This window comes from Boeremia exigua (assembly GCF_020726555.1).
Source record: "Boeremia exigua strain MPI-SDFR-AT-0100 chromosome Unknown C7974scaffold_17, whole genome shotgun sequence".
Lineage (NCBI taxonomy): Eukaryota > Fungi > Ascomycota > Dothideomycetes > Pleosporales > Didymellaceae > Boeremia > Boeremia exigua.
Genome location: NW_025763534.1, coordinates 55,866 through 74,104, shown reverse-complemented (window position 1 = coordinate 74,104; position 18,239 = coordinate 55,866). Strand labels below are relative to the sequence as shown.

The 18,239-nt window shown below is 47.4% G+C and overlaps 8 protein-coding genes across 8 annotated transcripts; 5 read left to right on the top strand and 3 right to left on the bottom strand.

The window, feature by feature from the left end:
• Nucleotides 1–150: 150 nt before the first annotated feature.
• On the top strand, nucleotides 151–2,269 carry C7974DRAFT_92562 (uncharacterized protein). The gene is made up of 2 exons (XM_046147527.1): nucleotides 151–355; nucleotides 419–2,269. The coding sequence occupies exons 1-2, from the start codon at nucleotides 203–205 to the stop codon at nucleotides 2,183–2,185; spliced, it is 1,920 nt and encodes a 639-aa protein (XP_045990818.1). The 5' UTR covers nucleotides 151–202; the 3' UTR covers nucleotides 2,186–2,269.
• C7974DRAFT_446178 (glycoside hydrolase superfamily) lies at nucleotides 2,270–3,984 on the top strand. The gene is made up of 2 exons (XM_046145582.1): nucleotides 2,270–3,725; nucleotides 3,796–3,984. The coding sequence occupies exons 1-2, from the start codon at nucleotides 2,354–2,356 to the stop codon at nucleotides 3,948–3,950; spliced, it is 1,527 nt and encodes a 508-aa protein (XP_045990817.1). The 5' UTR covers nucleotides 2,270–2,353; the 3' UTR covers nucleotides 3,951–3,984.
• A 77-nt stretch (nucleotides 3,985–4,061) lies between these two features.
• C7974DRAFT_370709 (NADP-dependent oxidoreductase domain-containing protein) lies at nucleotides 4,062–5,112 on the bottom strand. The gene has a single exon (XM_046139976.1). It carries the CDS (start codon nucleotides 5,065–5,067, stop codon nucleotides 4,105–4,107), a length of 963 nt encoding a protein of 320 aa, XP_045990816.1. The 5' UTR covers nucleotides 5,068–5,112; the 3' UTR covers nucleotides 4,062–4,104.
• Nucleotides 5,113–5,843: 731 nt separating this feature from the next.
• Nucleotides 5,844–6,611, bottom strand: C7974DRAFT_407190 (uncharacterized protein). The gene has a single exon (XM_046143212.1). It carries the CDS (start codon nucleotides 6,481–6,483, stop codon nucleotides 6,022–6,024), a length of 462 nt encoding a protein of 153 aa, XP_045990815.1. The 5' UTR covers nucleotides 6,484–6,611; the 3' UTR covers nucleotides 5,844–6,021.
• A 302-nt stretch (nucleotides 6,612–6,913) lies between these two features.
• Nucleotides 6,914–8,161, top strand: C7974DRAFT_407189 (uncharacterized protein). Its single transcript, XM_046143211.1, has one exon. The coding sequence runs from the start codon at nucleotides 6,981–6,983 to the stop codon at nucleotides 7,995–7,997; it is 1,017 nt and encodes a 338-aa protein (XP_045990814.1). The 5' UTR covers nucleotides 6,914–6,980; the 3' UTR covers nucleotides 7,998–8,161.
• A 5,366-nt stretch (nucleotides 8,162–13,527) lies between these two features.
• Nucleotides 13,528–15,332, top strand: C7974DRAFT_381622 (uncharacterized protein; the record flags this gene model as incomplete). The annotated part of the gene is made up of 2 exons (XM_046140592.1): nucleotides 13,528–14,086; nucleotides 14,146–15,332. 2 exons carry the CDS (start codon nucleotides 13,528–13,530, stop codon nucleotides 15,330–15,332), a joined length of 1,746 nt encoding a protein of 581 aa, XP_045990813.1.
• A 206-nt stretch (nucleotides 15,333–15,538) lies between these two features.
• C7974DRAFT_381621 (uncharacterized protein) lies at nucleotides 15,539–16,312 on the top strand (the record flags this gene model as incomplete). Its single annotated transcript, XM_046140591.1, has 2 exons — nucleotides 15,539–15,580; nucleotides 15,812–16,312. The coding sequence occupies 2 exons, from the start codon at nucleotides 15,539–15,541 to the stop codon at nucleotides 16,310–16,312; spliced, it is 543 nt and encodes a 180-aa protein (XP_045990812.1).
• A 234-nt stretch (nucleotides 16,313–16,546) lies between these two features.
• Nucleotides 16,547–17,013, bottom strand: C7974DRAFT_381620 (uncharacterized protein; the record flags this gene model as incomplete). The annotated part of the gene is made up of 2 exons (XM_046140590.1): nucleotides 16,547–16,935; nucleotides 17,001–17,013. 2 exons carry the CDS (start codon nucleotides 17,011–17,013, stop codon nucleotides 16,547–16,549), a joined length of 402 nt encoding a protein of 133 aa, XP_045990811.1.
• Between the last annotated feature and the right edge of the window lie 1,226 nt (nucleotides 17,014–18,239).

Sequence of the window (18,239 nt, the reverse complement as noted above, 5' to 3'; positions counted from 1 at the left end):
CATGACACGCTCAGACTGAATATCAGGGTTTTTGATCTCATTGAACTAACTGTATTCAACCTAGCTTGCCGAGTAGATGGCGAAAGGCCACTCCACATTTGCGATTCTCTGACTGTGCCTCCCCACCTCTATTTTCCGGCACTCCTTGCATTCATTTATCCGAAAGCCGCACGCTGCTTCTAGATCAGGATTTGGCGACTTCATGTTGCACGCAACGGACAGCCAGCAGACTGGGAACTCCAGGCCTCCATTCGATTCGCCACCCTGCTTTGATGCACCGTCTCGAAGGTACGGCAGAGCGGGCGCACAGCGCATGACTCAAAGTTGCGATTCCTGTCGCCAGCGAAAAGTTCGGGTACTAAGATGCTCCTTCCTCTCGTCAGGTATTGCACGAATTGATTGACTCACGTTTGTCCAGTGCGACGCACGAGAGCCATCTTGTGTCAATTGCGAGAGCATTAGAATCGTTTGCCAAACACTGAAATCCCAAGGCAAGCGTGGGAGAAAGGTGATCGGCAACACTGATTTGCGTGCTGCCCAACGACCCACCGCAGTGTCCCAGATTGACGAACGAGCTCAGAGCCCCGTCTCACTCGACAGCTCGTCACACAAGCAAACGGTTTCATCAGTAAGACCTCGCTTCGATACGTCATTCAGCGGGTCGCCAAATCGTGGTCTCGCCTCCCCACTTCAGTGGGAGAACATACCAGGATCTCAACCTGGCAATAGGACCGGCTGCAGCAGCCTCGCTCCTGTGCCGGCAGCTCAAAACTATGCAGATCAACACTTACTATCTCCCAGTTCGGGAATTTACTCCTGGAATTCTGATATCAATCCTGGGCTGGCAGACGTTGCGGAAGACCTCATCGCCGCAGGCGTAACGGAGGCCCCTACAACCTACATGGCCGCTTGCATGGACCTTTTCTTCGATAACATCTATCCTACGTATCCAGTGCTTTATCGGCCGGCCATTGACATAGCTCTCTCGGATCTAGAGGTCCAAGGTAAAGGCTGGAACTGTAAATCATTCACTCTCATCACGGCTTCCTGCGCATACACCCTGGCAGTGTTGCCCGCCTCTGTCTCCAACGTTACAAGACGCGTCGCTGAGATATTCTACCGGGCATCCAAAAATGGATTGGAAAGCTACGCAGAGAGGGACATTGAGAATCCAGACTACACATCCATAGTGATTCGTATGTTTCACTCAGGGTGGATTCATGCGTCAGGGAAAGTCCGGCCTTCCTGGTACATTATGGGGGACTGCATACGCATCTGCCAGTTGATGCGCCTGCATGATGAACGAACTTACGAGACCATGCCGTACATGGAAGCACAGCTCTGTAAAAGGGCTTTCTGGACGCTGTACGCAGGAGACAAGTCAGCAGCTGTGCTTGGTGGCAACCCAATGTGTCTTAAAAGTGATCTTTTTCCGAAGGGCATTACTGTCACTTATCCAGATCATATGCCGGAACAGGATGAAATTGAGATCACCACTCCAACCGGGGCCAAGAAGCAGATGAGCGTCATGGATGGGTTCCATGCGAATCAAATGCTTTGGCGCTCTGCCGAACCGCTCCTCGTCGCGGGGTTCGGTGACGCGCAAGCACAACGAGACTTCAGCAGCTTGGCAGAGGCCTTCGTGGGGTTTCGGACCTGTCTGGACAATGTCCCCTCCGTCCTGCGCTTCTACAACTCGTTGGAACTATCGGTGTCCGGATTTACCTTCGCGGATCAGGCAAGCCACCTGAGAGTGCCTCGAGCAATAGCGATACAACGAGTAAATCTCCAAGCCTCGTTCTATTGCCTGAGAATGGTTATTCTGCATAAGCTTCCCGAACTGTTCCACAACCGCTTCTTGGACGAACCAGGCGACGTGAGATCGTTTAGAGGCGGGGAGATATCTTCTACAAGTAGCGGTCCCACCACACTTTCATACATGCTTGAGGCTATGCAGATTGCAGAGGATATGCTTGCATTCATTCACACATCTACTCTGGAGCTCATTAGTCTTAATGGTGAGGCATGCGTAGAGAAAATACGCCTTGTTGGGGCTGCAATTTTAGAGCTGATGGCACATAATCTATCCGGTCTGCTAATCGACAAAGCAAAGAAGTACCTCGACCTGTACCCTCATATTTTAGCAATGTTAGACAGCAAAGCATCAGAGGTTGTCAGCCAATGATTATCTCCTCGGAGAATAAGCTCATTGGCTTTCTTGCAATTTTCCGGCTCAGGTTCCGCATTAAAGAAGGTCCATCCTTAATCCTAGGGCATCCTTCAACATATCACTTCCTCTTGAATTACATCTACTGGCATACTACCTCACCACTATTTGTCTTGTTGGTTCATAATGTTTCGTTCTGAAGAGGGATTAACATCCAAATATGCTGCCTCAGCCACCGATCAAGCACCAGTCTTAGACCTGCCACTCCCGCAGGATTTTGTCTGGGGTGCTGCCACAGCTGCATATCAAATCGAAGGAGGAGCTTCGCAAGATGGCAAGGGACCCTCGATCTGGGATGCGTTCTCGCACCTCGACCCCAGCCGTACGAGCAACGAAAACGGCGACGTGGCTTGCGATCATTACAACCGCGTCGCCGAAGATGTGGATCTTATGAAGTCGTACGGTCTTGACGCTTATCGCTTTTCCATCTCTTGGTCGCGAATAATACCTTTAGGTGGGAGAGACGATCCTATCAACGAGAAGGGCATCGAGTTCTACAACGACCTTATCGACCGCCTCTTGGCCCAAGGCATCCAGCCAGTGGCCACACTATATCATTGGGACCTACCTTTGGGGCTTCAGAACCGCTATGGTGGCATGTTGAACACTGCCGAATTTCAGGCAGACTTCGTTAATTATGCCCGCCTCTGCTTTTCCCGATTTGGCGACCGCGTCAAGCAATGGATTACTTTCAACGAACCGTATATCATCTCGATCTACGGATTCCACAGCGGGGTGCTAGCACCTGGCCATAGCACCACTATGGGTAACGACTCAGGAACGGAGCCCTTTCGGGTTGGGCATAGCATTGTCTTGTCACACGCTGCAGCCGTCAAGGCTTTTGCCATGGAATTCCAGCCCACCCAGGCCGGAAGCATCTCTATCGTCATGAATGGTGACTATTATGAGCCCTACGACACGACAAGCGAAGCAGACAGAGCTGCAGCGCAGCGCAGAATGGAGTTCTACATCGGTTGGTTTGGAGACCCAATCTATCTTGGGGTCGACTATCCTGTCTGCATGCGCGACCAACTGGGCCCGCGTCTCCCCGAATTTACGGCCGAGGAGATCAGTCTGCTCCGCCAGACTGCACCCATCAATAGCTTCTACGGCATGAATCACTATACATCTCAATATGCGCGCGCCCGGACCACACAGCCCGACAATGACGACGTAACTGGCAATGTCGACGAACTTTCCGTCAATGCTGACGGAATTGAGATAGGACCTCTCTCGGGGGTGTCTTGGCTACGTGTTACGGACGTTCAGTTTCAAAAATTGCTTTGTTGGCTTTGGGATCGCTACAAGAGGCCGATCTACATCACCGAAAACGGATGCCCTTGCCCTGGGGAGGACAAGATGACGGTCGCAGAAGCTGTAAACGACGAGTTCCGCGTTCGCTACTTCGGATTATACCTCAACGCTATCTCGCGTGCTATATACGAGGATGGTGTGACGGTCTCTGGTTACTATGCTTGGAGCTTGATGGATAATTTTGGTGAGTTTGTTCACACTTCCATTGATTGTCTCTAGTCCTCACCTGAATACGGCTGACTTGTACATAATAGAATGGTCTGCTGGATATGGCATAAGATTCGGAATCACCCATGTAGATTTCCAAACATTGGTTCGAACGCCCAAGAAATCATCAATTTATCTTCGAGACACAATAAAGCGACGCAAAACAATGGTGAACGCGGCTCGCAAAGAGGTACATGGTTGAGAATTGCTGTCAAGTGCTTTCTCAGCCTCAGAGGCTGCAAGGCAGACAGTTCTTTGTTCATCGAGAGGCCGAATCTTGAGTGTTTGCATAGTTTGAGGGACTTGGAATTCAGTGGCAATTCGTCTATAGCTAAATGTAAACAGAAAAGTGATATTTACATGAATTCCTTTGCAAACGAGTGGTAGTTATCCAGCGGCGCATCCTTCTCAATAAGCTTCCACAATTTCTCGATCTGATCCACAGTCTCAGGTTTCAAGGGGCCTGCATCAAGTGCTGATAGTGTATTTTCCAGCTGCGCTGGGCGGCTTGCTCCAAGAATGACTGCATCGCCCAATCCCGCATCGAGTTTGGAATTGAAGACTGCCCAACGATAGGCTAGGTTGACACTCGAATCGCCTGCGTGCTCTGCAATCTGGTTCCAGTGTCTCAGAGCTGCAATCGTCGTAGGCTTGGTGTACAACGTATTGTACATTTGACCGCTGATTGTCGAAGGGTCGAACCTTCCCTCTGCCTTTTTGCTCTCCAAGTCGTCTGGGCGTTTGGCAAAGAAGCCGCCAGCGAGTGGTGAGTAGGCATAAAAGGCAATACCAAGCTCACGCAGGAGAGGGAAAAGATTGTCCTCAATAGTGCGTGCGAAGGCGTTGTAATTGCCCTGGTATACAGAAGGGACGACTCCGCCTTTTGATTGCGCGTAGGCATGAATTTTTCGTACATCTTCGGGAAGGAAGTTGGAAAGACCGAAGCGCTCGAATTTACCCTGGCGATGCAGCGCCTGAATGGCATCCACAGTCTCTTCGATGGGAGTGTCGTTGTCAGGAGCATGGAGGTAATACGTGTCCACCTTGGCGGTGCCAAGGAGCGAGAGGGATTTCTGAATACCATCCGCAAGCGAGGCGCCACTAAGCGCTTTTGGAACGAATGCTGGAGACTTGGTGTCGATGGTGAAAGATTGGGCGGCCTTCACCTCTCCCAGACACTTCTCGCTATCACCATAGACGCGAGCAGTGTCAATGTGCTTAATGCCTCGGCTTTTAAGAATATCCAAGAGAGCCTGCAAGTCGCTCTTTGAGAAGCCCTCAATCTGGTGAGAGCCAAAGACGTATGTTGGATGAGACATCTTGTAGAGGGTATTGACTTATTGTTGGTGTTGGTGTTGGTGTTGGTGAAGAGTAGTTGATGGCAATACTTTGCTTGGAGTGGAAATGTCAATCTAAATATGAAGTAGAATTCACTATTTCCAGACATCGGTAAGAAGGGGATATCAGATTGACAATCATCATGACAATCTTCCTTACTGAGCTTACCAATGGACTCCAGGGCTTTTGCATACTCATTTGGAGGAGGCTGTAGCGGACGAAAGAAGGACAAAACGCTTGAAGTGCTTCCAATATGCGTCCAATTTGTCCGAAAACATCTACCAAAACACGCTACGGCATTGGGACCGGCCTTGGCCAAGGCACGCTACGGCGTCGGTACCTGCCTCTTGCTCGCGCACTAAATGCTTGGTGTGAGTCAACGCGACATAAGACCTCAGCGAGAATTACACTAGTCATCAATGCGATAAGACACTGTTGAAGATGAATATCAATTTTACCTCTCGCAGATCAAAAATAGCCCTTACTGCTCCTAGAGGTTGGGGGGGGGGGGGGGGGGGGGGGGCAACACCGCGACCTTCAATGTCGACCCAGCGGTTTCCAAAGAACAAAGAAGTCACCCTTTCCCTTGCCTGCTTTTGCAGAGTACGTGTTTGGAAACCCGATTGGCGGTACATACACAATCTTCCTAGAGACGCAGCACCCGAATAATCTTAGGGGCGCCAGCAAAGTCCTGAACATTGCACAGACCAAGTTGAGAACTGTAACCGATATCAAATTGCAGACAATCAGACAATTTCAGCAGTAGATTGAACATCGTATTCAATAAGATGCAGGCACTAGCTCCTCTGTTCAGCATAATCACCCAACATCTTGCTTTGCTGGGACGTTTCAGAAAAGAGGTCAGCTGCACAGCGCATAACACATTAATCTTTTCATGAGCCTGAAGTTGGTGTACTTTAGAATATAGAGTACAGTTACGGAAAAGAAGAGGCTTTGCGCTTCACTACACGCCAACGTTCTTGACCGTTGGAATCGATCTTGACCAATTCATCCTCATAGATGCCAGAGCTTGTAGAGGTTGTTCCAGCTTCATCCCCACAAATAACAGTCGTAACGTATGTCGTAACCTTTGCTGAGTTGGTTCCGAGGTTGATAATCTGAGTTGTAAGGGAATGTTGCGTTGAGATGTTTTGCAAGATGCCCTGCAGAGACTCCTGGAACGAATTGAAGCTTGTGTGGGAACCGATCGGAGCTGGGAATATGACAGTGGTGTTGTTGGTGAAAAGTGTCTCGAGAAATCTCCAGTCTTTCTGGTCGATTGCGACCGCCACTTGCGCAATTGTGTTCCGAATAAGTTCGTGTGAAATCGACATATTGTTTCGTAGTGTAGTAGTTCTGTCGTGTACAACTTCTGTTCTCGCGTGCTGACGACGCATTTACTCTACTTATGGTCTCCGTGATAAGAGTCTATCAGTACCAGGATTGAGCAAGTTTCGTCCGCCGGAACCGGTCCCTTTGGCGGACAAAGAAGCTGCACGTATTCGAATAGCAAAATGCAACAGTTCTAAGAATGTTGTAAATTGTATGCAATTGCTGACAGGCGCCGGGGTTAACAGGTAATGGCCTGAGCTTTTCGGGCCGATGGCGTAAAAGGCGCAAGTGTCTAATGATTTCTAATGCGCACTAGCTGGCTTTAGTCTGGGATATGCGCGAAAAGAGGCCGAGGTAGGCTTTGTGGGAACTACCTGTGATGGTCGGACCAGAACCACTAACCTTTGCAATGGTTGTTACACACATGCTTCGCTCGTATTGGGAGCTGGGGAAGTAGGCTTCTGGATCCATATACTCTTGGGACGGACCAGTTCGGTCGATTGTCAGGACATAAAAGTATGGCATCGCCTCCTCTAAGTCGAATTTAAGCAACAAAAACACCATGTCGAAAGTGAAAGTTCTAGTCGTCGGCTGCGGTGCTGTGGGCTTGTCTCAAGGGTATCATTTATCCGCTGGTGCAGATATTACCTACCTCGTACGCCCCAGTCGCAAATCTGCCTTCGCACCGCCAAAGCGACTCTATTCATACAGAGACAACCAGGTTTTTATCTTTTCATCCTACCACGTTATCGAGTCTGTATCCGAAGTTTCTGGGGAATCGTTCGCCTTTATCCTCGACACGCTAGATGGTCACACCGCACGATCAGAAGGCGGAGTGGCAACAATCCAGTCAGTTGGCAACCTGATCAACGAACCACAGAATGCAGACTGCTTTGTAGTCTACGACGCTGTCAGCCTAGACATGGAAGAGCACTATGCGCGTAATCTACGTATTGCGCCATCTCGACTCTTTCTCGCCCTGAGTCTGCTCGCGCACCAACCTTCGTCTGACATTTCGATCCCTACCTCAGCCAGCAAGGATCTGATTGCTAAATCTGATCTTCTTTACATCGACAATCCCCCAAACGTGGGCTTAATGGCCTTTAATACGCGTCCAGCACTGTTAAAGAAACTCCAAGCTATCTACCACGTCAACGGAAACATCACTGTAAAGAGTATTCCTGCGTTTACGGCACCTTGGGCCCCATTGATCATAGCAGTGCAGTTGGTTAGCTGGAACCTCGACGGGTTTGGGCCATTTCAGCGGTTCCGCGCCAACAGTGAGCTCTGGCAAATGATGCTGCGAGCACAGCATGAGGTTCTGAATCTGCCTCGCTTTGGGTGGACAGGTTGGGTAATGTCTTGGGTACTAGGGAGTTGGGTTACAGAGAAGATGAATCTATCGTTGATCAAGGGGGCGAAGCCTTTGGACTACGCAGAATTCAATGCTTTCCATCATGGTAGGAAGGTGTCCAGACAGGACCGGGCGATTTTGGAGGATCTGCTAAGTGAGGGAGAGAAAGAAGGGAGGAAGATGCCGGCACTAAGGTATCTAGTAAGACGGGCAATGCAGCTGTAGTCTGGCAAATGAGTTCAGGTTGGGCCGGGGTTCGATAAGGTCACTTAAATATCCTTACCCCTACCCAGCCTCTACCCGCGCCACGGGCTGCTAGGCAGGGTCGGGGATAGGTATTCCATAATCAAGGTTAGGTGAGATTTATGTAGCCCTATAATGTAGCCTCTACCTAAGTCTGCCAATCAATGGTGCAATAACCAGCTGCAACAATTGACCCGATTCGACTACCTCGTCTCCACCAGACCCTCCTTCAGCCCCTAGTCTAAGCGGCTCCTACCCAAACTTAAATTCGAGTCTGTGCAGCTCCTACCTAGCCAGTACCTGTGGCCCGAGTGACCCCCAGCGCGTGATCTGGGTGAGATGAGTGCCCAAGGCCACCAATTTCAGAACTTCTTTCGTTTCCCTGCTCCAGGGGAGCCGGGGCAGCCGGGGCAATAGAGGCTGCGGATGCGGTGAGGCCGTCTGATCAGATGGGATGCAGAAGGAGGGGAGAGCGGTGTGGTTTATGTGATAGAAGAGGTTGTATACTGTATACTAGGAAAGTACATCCCTGTTCATTTTGCTTTGCTCTGCTTCGTGTGTGTCTGTGTCTTGGTTTGTGCTCGTATTTGTGTTTCTGAGTGCGATGTAGCGGGTCATTGGTGGAGAGAAGAAGAGGAGTGGTGAGAGGAGTGGTGTATGGGTTGCAAAAAGAAAAGAGGGGTTAGGGGCAGGGCTCCATGGGTTTGAGAGAAGAGTAGATATGTGGAAGGGAGCAGGAGTGGGGTGAAGAGAGAAAAAGAGGAGTGCAGGAGAGGGGCGCGCAGTCTATGGTAAATGCAGAAGGCTGTGCCGTAGACGAAACAGTAACTCTAAGAAGGACATGTGCGAGAAAGAATACAAACGAAACGAAGCCCAATGGGCGCAGCACGTTGCACTGAGGAAGTGGCATCGCAGAGGAAGCGACATCACAGATGCAAAGGGGCCAGATAGGCCTTTATCAAAGCCGTGGTCATTGTCAAGTAAAATTCCCTACACAGCCTAAGAAAAGAAATGCGGTGAAGCGACGACAGACAAGATACAAGCCACGAGAGCCACGAGCCATGAGTCACAAGACACAGGCGGACGAAACTGGAATCGACCGGTATGTGGTTAAACGGGCGATATTGCGTGGTCTCTAAAACTCGCAACCGAAGGTGGCAAGTGAGAGGAAGAGTGGACTATGCCAGAGGTCCGGCAGGTGTGCTGCGAGATGGCTTCTGAACCCTGGGGTACCGCAACGCTCCTCAGAAGGGGGAATGAGGTAATGTAGGGTGGGCTAGGATGTCTTTCTGCGCCGTTCTCGTAGATGGAGTCGTGCGAGGACGCGACGCTGTTGACTCTTCCGACTGTCTCGGCGTAGGCATGCATGCTTGTGAGCCTCGTCGTGCTAGCTGGCTGGTTGGCTGCGAGTGTAGTGACATAATATCACGTATAGTGGGTGAGGGAGAATGAAGGACTGAGTTAATTGAATAGCTATGAAAGAGGGAAGCTATGTATATGTGTGTATAATGAGAGAGTAGGGATAATCCCGGTGATACACCCCCCCCCCCCCCCCCCCAGTCTGTAGCAACTGCGAAAGGCTGTATATATGATAATGTAACCTAGCCAGCTAGTCTAATAGGCAATACGAGGAGTCTGGCTTTTGTGGAGCACGTTAAGGCGTGTGGTGATGTCCTCAAGGCCGAGTTGACGAGTGAACTGGATGTGGTTTTGCTTGGGCAGCGCCTTCGTGAGGCCGTCGGCAGGCATTTGGGAAGTAGAGGTCAATTGCACATTCAATTCTCCTCTCTCAACTGCTTGGCGTAGCCAGAGCTGGTGTATGTCAACGTGCTTGAGCTTAGTTTGAAGCCTTAGTGACGATCCCGACCGTCTTTTGGTTATCGCAGTATATGACTGGAGTGATGCCGGTCTTGAAGTTGAGTTGGCGAAAGAGGTCGTTCTACTATATAATCTTTGAAGCGGCACGGCTGAGAGCGTATAGTTTAGCTTCAGTGGTCGATTTGGTGACTGATCGTTGCTTCGTAGCTCTCCAATCAATTGGCATTCCGAATAGCTTGAAGAGGTCGCCATCTGAGCTGGCTCTGGTCAATGGATCATCGGCGAATGAGGCGTCGGATGCTCCAAAGAAGATAGGCTCAAGCTCTGGATTTTTGGTATTAGGCGTGGTATTTGGCGTCGGCCCAGGAACTGGGTATCCAGTGTTGTCAGGGTTGGTTGGTATTTATTTTTCGTCTGTTAATAGGGATTAAGTCCACCATCTTGCCTCCCGAAGGGCATATAGGACGTGCTAAGCTACGGAATTATAGTGCTAACATACTACCTTAAAAAGCATTTCTTGCCTGCGTGGGTATTACTACTATTTTAGAACTACAGCTCCTATTCTAGTTAGGGAGGCTAAGCGATGTATGTATATTAACGTACTGGATAGGTAAGTTAACCGGATAGGTAAGTTAATTACTCTGCCAAGACCCCACCAAAATTCTACCTTCTTACATAATGCTACAACAACAACGCAAATTAGGACCTTTAAAGGAAGCTAGGATATAAACTGCGCTTTAGGCTATTAAATAAGATGCAACAATCTCTCTATAACGCGCTGCAACCCTTTATAACATATCTCATATAATATTATATAATTAACACGCTAAATAACCTATAAAAGCTAATTATATACCTAAATTAAGAAACTTAGATAAGAATAAGGAGAAGGTAATTGTTTAGTATATACTTAACCTAGCTATAAGAGGATTTGCCCCCTAGCTAGCTATAGTAGCTAATATAGCTAATTCTTTATATAAGGAGTATAATCTAGACTATATTAGCATAAAATAGCCTAAAATATTTATTAAGCACTACCCTAAGCTCTAAGTAAGGTTTAATTATAAGTATAACTATAAGTAAGCCCTCTATAAGGATCTAGAGATTATATAAGGCTAGTTCTACCTTATATAGAATACTAAAGCTAAGTATAGCATCTAGAACTAAGATATATATAACTTTAATAAAACTAGGTTTATAATAGGCTAGATATTAATAGAAGTAGTTATTATAGGCTTAGAGCGTTAAAAACAGCTAAAAGTAGTTTAATAGGGCAATTAGGAGTAAATAATAGTTATTAAAGGTATAAAAAGTATAGAATAGGCTATTCTACTCTTTATTATCTTCTAAAGCTATAACTACCTCTCTACCTAGTATAAAGAGAATATAATACTCTATAACTAGATTATTATAGTCTCTAAGAATAGTTAGACTATAAATAAGCTTAGATTCTAGTAGCTATAGTACTTTAAAGCCTATATAGAGAGGTATACTATAGAAGAGTACTAACTATTAATTATTAATAGCTATAAGAGCTATAACTCTCTCTAATTCTAATAATACTATAAGGAGAAGAAGATTATTATACTCTATATACCTCTATACTTATTATACCTTCTATAGCTACTTAATATAGGTTATTTTATACTATTAAAAAAGGTTATTAAGGTTATACTTTAAGCAAAGCTTATAAGCACTATTTAATTAGTTCTTAGGGATAAATACTATTAGGGAAACTAAAGGAGAGGTTTATACTAAGAAGTATAGATATAATCTATCTATCTTAAGTATAAGAGTAATAATAAGTAGTATAGAGTAGACTATCTAGCTTAAAGGTTAGGTTAAGATCTAATATTATAGATTAATACTTAGGTTAAATATAAACTATAAGGGTTATATTTCTATATATTATATACTTAAGATATTCTATAGTTATTCTAATATTCTATAATATACTAGTATTAGGATATATTAGAATATTATAGGATTCTTAGAATAATATATAATATATTCTATTATAGCATTCTACTAAGACTTTAGAACAGGAGGGGTTATATTGTTATTAGTCCTAAATACTAACCTTCTTAAAGACCTTTAGGTTGTCCCTAAGTGTTATTAATTCTTTTATCTCTTATCTTCTATTATGCCCCTTCTAAGGTTTATAATAATATTATAGACTCTTTACTTCTAAAAGTAAGTATTACTCTATAGTTAAATCTACTACTACTAGTCTTTGCCTCTAGAGGCAACTACTATTTTTACTTCTAGAGGTAACTTAACCTTATACTATTAGTATAGTTTAGGAATATAGTATTAATAATTAGTCTAAAGCTAGGCTACTCCAGTATTAGCTTCTATAATAGCCTTGCCCACTTTACTAAGCATAAGCTAGGTGCTTTAAAAGAGAGATTCTAATAATAGTAGCTGCTATTAACCCTTATATAAGGCCTAGAAGCTCTAAAATATAGTAAATATTAACTCTTAGGCAGCTAAGGTCTAGCTAGTAAGTAGAGGGGATTGCTAAAGCGTATAGAGTTTAAAAAAGAATCTTCGGACTTATTATAGCACAACTACAGAGCCAATAACAAAGTTTAGGATTCAAGACGTCTTAGAAACATCGTTAGCGGATCAGGCTGTAAAGACTTGCGGCGGATGAGGCTGGGCAAATCCGATAAAATTGTAAGGCTCATTCGCGCAAACCTCGGCAAGGATTGATCAGGGAAAACAGTAATCGCCTGGCCAATGAGCGGAGCATATGTACGCGGCCTAAAACGATGCCGAGCCGTCTGGCACCCCGCATAGTAGGCCTTGCTACTGTACTCAACGAACTGCGAATGGTCCTTGCGAAGCTAAGGCCAGGAGATATGTTACGCGAGGCTAGTACTGTCGTGAACGTACCTGCATTGGTAAGCGTGCTGTAAGATTCTTTTAGATGGGCTGGGGTACTAGGGTCAACGAAAACACTAGACACACACTTTAACAAGATTATTCTACACCTCTGAACATCCCGCGCTCAACAATCTGACACTTGCCGTTGCGTTGGTTGCGATGGGTCCGTCGATTTGACTCTATAGGCAATGTAGCCGATGGGCAATCGCTTGCCCCATCTGCTGTAAGTCCGAGACCGACACTGGCATGATGTTGAATTTAGACGGAAGTCCTGTGTTAATTTTCGCACACAGCCTACTGTACATTCGGCGACGTAGCTTCGAAGACGGAATGTGCCTTCCAGATGTCGGCAGGGTCGGCAGATCCACTACCTAAGGGACACGGTGTATACGGTTGACTTTTACCCTGATTCTTAGCCCGCCACAAATCGATGGCATGATACCCGCACGAGCTGGATAATATACTGGGGCATTCCAGAGGATCTTGCGGAGATGACACTCATCATGAGCTCTAACTATAGGCTCAGAGCTCCAATCTGGACCAATGACAGCCTACGTTCCCCATTGAAAAGCCTGTACATGACGACTCCCCGACCTTACCCTTTAGATGATTAAAGTCGGGTTCGTGTGGAGATAATGAGACATCCACTTTGCCATCTCGAATTTAGGGCCGACGCGCGTTGTCTTGTCGCAAGATGGAAACCCATGAGTAAGGGTGTCCACCAGTATAGTACAAGGACTACACACACCACACCACATGCAACAACATACCCTCACCTTCCACTCGAAGCACCGATTTCTGCACCATGAAGTATCCTTCTCTTCGTGCCTTTTTCGCTATCTTCCTCCTCTCCCACCTCACAGCAGCTGGTCCTCAAAACGGCACTACCACACCAGTAGGCTGCAAAAAGCTCAACACTGATATTGGCTGGCCCTCACTCGCAGAATGGCAAGCCGCACTCCCAAATGTCGTTCCAGCGATCAAAAATACCGACAAATGGGGCCCTCTGCCAGACTACCGCCTGCAGGCCAAATCAATCGAGGACGTCCAGGCAGCTGTGCGCTTCACCAAGCAGCACGATATCCGTCTCACGGTCTTGACGACCGGACACGATCAGCAGGCACGCAGCGACGCTGGGTCTGGTCTAATCATCGACCTCAGTTTCTTCCAAGGCGCGAAAGTCCTGCAGAGCTACACGCCTACCCCAGAGGGTCAGCCATTCGTCGGCATAACCACTAAAGTCAACAAGATCAAGCCCCTTGAGGGCGTTCAAGCGGCAGTCTCATTTGGTCCTGCGGTTGCTGGACTTCCGCTCAACTACGTCGTCGCTGAATCTGGACTATTCACTGTCAGTGGAGGTGCAGGTACGTCTCCAATTCTCTCTCCCATATCTGACACTCGTTCTTACGTAATTCCCGTACAGCAACAGTAGCAGTCGCGGGTGGCTGGGGCCAAAACGGCGGCTACGGGCCCATGACATCGCAATACGGCCTCGGCGTCGATCAATGGCTCGAAGCCCTCGTCGTAACTCCCGATGGCGAACTCCGCGTAGCAAACAGCGGAACCAATACCGATCTCTTCTGGGCGATTCGCGGAGGCGGAGGCGGCACCTTTGGCGTTGTTGTGCAGGCGACGTGGAAAGCATATCCCACGGTCCCAATAACGGGATATAACTGGTATATCAACGGTACGTTCAACGCCTCGTCACTCAAGTCTGGTATTACGCCGGTGAGCCACGCGGTACAATACCTCATGGGCCAGTTCGAGGACCTGCAAGCCAATAATGTCAGCGGCACGTTCTACGTGCGGCCCGACAACATCCATGGCTTCGCTATTCACCCGGGCAATGGATCCGGCATTGCCGCCGCGAACGCCATCTGGGAGCCCATCTTATCACACATGCAAAGCCTTCCGGGTATGACGCCTTTTCAAACGCGTCCGTTCGCTTTCGACGGCTACAAATCCTTCTTCGACGGCACATACGGCCCTCTTGTGCTGCAACCCACGACCCCAGAGCACCGCCGCGCCAGAGGCGTGATTCCGTACGACAGCCACCTTCTCGCCGCCGAGCACCTCAATTCACCTGATCTACTGGATGCGCTCAAGAGCACAGGTGGCGGAATGGGTCTCATGCTGCACAGTCCTGGAATGAAGCAGGGCGACGGCTCAGCGACGTCGAACACTCCCGCCTGGCGCCGCGCCGTCGCGCTTGTCATCGCCAACAAGAGTAACGCCACCTCCGCCGATGGGTTGCGCGCACTCGCTCCAGATATGGGCACGTACATCAACGAAGGCAGCGTCAACGAACCTGATTACACGCAGTCTTTCTGGGGCAGCAACTACGCGCGCCTATCGGCCATCAAGCGCGATATCGATCCCGACATGCTCTTGTGGGTGAGCCCCGGCATCAACGCAAACTACATGCACGTCGTGAACGGGCGCGTGTGTCGCTTGAATCCTGTGCCAGAGGGACCTGGAAGGTTTGCGCCTGTGACGGAGCGCATGCATCCTGTTGACATGGAACTTGATGGAAATTTCATCTTCGGAACTCTTGAATTGACTGGGAAGATATTTCCTATGCCGGGGCTGGAAGTGGGTATACGTGATTAAGTTTCGTTGTGGGAGTCGTGGTTCTGAAGGGGAGGGGTTGTGTGAGCATGATTTGGGTAAAATTTTCTTTTGACTTCAGTGATTCTTACATTTTTGCCTTCTATGGAGACACTGGCAAAGAAAGGTGACTTGTAGCTCCTGGACTGCTCGTTCTGACATTGTCGCATTAAATGCCTCGGCAATCGTCTCTGCATGTACACCATAACATGCACATGGACGAATGGCAAGCGATTTGCACATACACTGAGGTATGCTGCTCCAAATTGAACCTGCCGCCAGTATTTGCCTGCTACTCGATAGTGGAGAGAATGCATTAGCATTTTCGGCGATGTTGAGGATTAGAAATCACCGAGCATTCGTCTCGCTGCGAACCCAGTTGCAAACTAGCTCCAACACATCCACTTAGAAATTTATCCCGCCACAGCGCTCGACTTAGGCTGAGATTATAGCGTAAAGTGCAGCACTAGTAGGAGATCCAGAGGCCTTTGAAGCCTTTGTCAAGATTACACAGTACCACGCAAAGACTTGCCCCCGCTAGCTCTTGCAGTCCTGCAACAGCAGCAAGTAATGCAGCACCTGGCAGAACTATCCATGCAATCGCCACAAACGTACAATTGAACACGAGAGCTAGAGAGGATGCAAGGAATGCAGCTAAGGAGGCGGTAGAGGTAGATAAAGCCAATCTGCAGATGGCAAGACAGATCAAAAGCGCAGGACCAAAGGAAGGTGGCGCTCTGAGCTACGCTGCGATGGAAGCAAGGAGCGCAACACTAGCAGGTACATCAGATACACAAGTTACTAGAACGGCTCCTATGCAGACGCAGCGTGAAGTCGTCGTGACTATCAGAGACCCCAGTACAGTGCTCAGCCCGCGGGCGATGAACCCGCGCAACCTCAACGCGCATGTAGAGCGCTACCCACATCCGGACCACTTCATATCTCAGGATACAGACTTCAGATTCTCGCTACCATACCATTAAAGACACACAACAAATACAAGACCAATGGGTACAGCGTTGTATATGTAGAAAGGCGCCTCGTGTCTTTAAAGGGGTCCATTCTAGTAATGTCAGTTCTACAAGAAAGGTTCCCTAAAGATCTGTTAGACTTACTAGACTGCTTGCGAATTTAATAAAGCGAAGAAAGCTGCGTAGAATTATTAAACCACATGCAGCATACAGGGCTAATATATCTCTCTGTGTAGAGGGCGCAATTTAGGTCGTGTTAACAGTAAATTTGCCGATAACTCGTCTGTGCCAAACGAATACAGCAACCAGGAAGACTACAACATTGACAATGTGTATGGCGATGCCAGACAGTAGGAGACCTTTTCCAGCACTGGAGTGTTCTCGACTTGCTACCATTGCACCGGCAGATGTAGCCAACTGGCATACGATATCAACTCCACTCAAGATTTTAAGCATGAGAGAAGGCTTAATAAGTGCACTCTGCGGTGCAACCTTAGTTGAGATCTTGTTAAAGATAAAATACATGGCCGAGGTTGCCATCAGAGGAGTGAAGAGGAACAGAAGTGGACTTAAAGCGAAAAGAGGGCCAGTAGGTCTGCCCTTGCTTCCAGGAATGCGGAGTATGTAACCCAATACTTCATCTAATTAAGATATGGGTTAGATGTGATCTTATTGCAAGTTAAAAGTTTTTGAGGCTTACTAAAAGACGCCATGGTAAGTACAACAAGGATTTTAATGTGTGTTAGTTTGTAAGTTGTTATAAATTAAAAAATATAAATCCTAGTAATTGCACTAAAAATTATACATGCAACAACAACTCCTGCAATCAAGGGTCTGTAGTCGAAGAAGTAGTTACCCTTCAATAACATTCTGACGGTGTTAAAGCGAGGAAGAGAGTAGGGTCCAAGTAATCCCGAAGAGTAGCGTAGTAAACTACGGGAACGCTCCTATGTGCTGAAATGGTGGTCGGTATGTCGAGAAAACAGAGTACTTCCAGGCGGTGTTAAGTAGTGCGACTGTCACTGCGTTGTCACTTCTAGAAGACGCACCAAACAGCCTAATTCAGGAAGTCTCAAGGAAACTTAGCCTTGCTAACAATCAAGAGCAGAATGCTACAGGGACAGGACAAATACCCGCAAGCACTCACCTAGGGTCACACTGCGACGGGCTATGTTAACAATTTGCAGTCAATACACATCGTTTAGTAGGTATAACTAAAATTCTGTCGCGTGCACAGCCTTAACCTAATAACAACGCCCCAATTTAAACATTAGAATTCCATGCATTGCGTTTTAAGCAGCCAAGACTTGTTAACGCTGTAAGACAGTTACAGCGCTTTTACATAAGACTAGCGCCATTTGCGTACCAGTACTGTATGTAACATATTAATAGAAATTGCGGCATAAGCCGCCCACAGCCGCGCAACACTAGTATTGCTGAAACAGATCATCCACAGTTTTCCAGTTAGACATTATCATCTTGCGTATTACGGCAAAGTTTAGGCTCCGCCACAAGCAGTAACAAAATGCAGCCGCTGCTCCAGCCACACACTGTATCTCAATTACAATTTGAATGGATCCACTAGACCAGCAGTTGCACATATGTGAAATGCCCATATATAGCAGGGTCTGATAGGACTGCACACCTTACAAAGCACGTAGCTCATGCGTACTAGCCATCAAAACATATACTCCACCTCTTCATTTAGTGCAAGTATCTGAACCGCATCTAGATAGTGCAACATCGTATTTATGCAGTGATGCCAGTCGTTAATATTATTAGGATTGACTAGTCTGATAGTGCAATCACTATCAAAGTGCAACGTATAAACCGTATTGAAGCACATGCATCAGGTATCGGGCCGGCTCCTGCAATGACCTGGGAAAGCCTATGTTGCTGCTTTCGTGCAATGGATATAAGAAAGACTCTACTATCATCT

Coding starts and splice junctions, on each gene's coding strand:
- C7974DRAFT_370709 (XM_046139976.1), bottom strand. CDS start 5,067: ATGTCTCATCCAACATACGTCTTTGGCTCTCACCAGATTGAGGGCTTC.
- C7974DRAFT_446178 (XM_046145582.1), top strand. CDS start 2,354: ATGTTTCGTTCTGAAGAGGGATTAACATCCAAATATGCTGCCTCAGCC. Junction 3,726..3,795: donor GAGCTTGATGGATAATTTTG/GTGAGTTTGTTC, acceptor TGTACATAATAG/AATGGTCTGCTGGATATGGC.
- C7974DRAFT_407190 (XM_046143212.1), bottom strand. CDS start 6,483: ATGCGTCGTCAGCACGCGAGAACAGAAGTTGTACACGACAGAACTACT.
- C7974DRAFT_92562 (XM_046147527.1), top strand. CDS start 203: ATGTTGCACGCAACGGACAGCCAGCAGACTGGGAACTCCAGGCCTCCA. Junction 356..418: donor GTCGCCAGCGAAAAGTTCGG/GTACTAAGATGC, acceptor ACGTTTGTCCAG/TGCGACGCACGAGAGCCATC.
- C7974DRAFT_407189 (XM_046143211.1), top strand. CDS start 6,981: ATGTCGAAAGTGAAAGTTCTAGTCGTCGGCTGCGGTGCTGTGGGCTTG.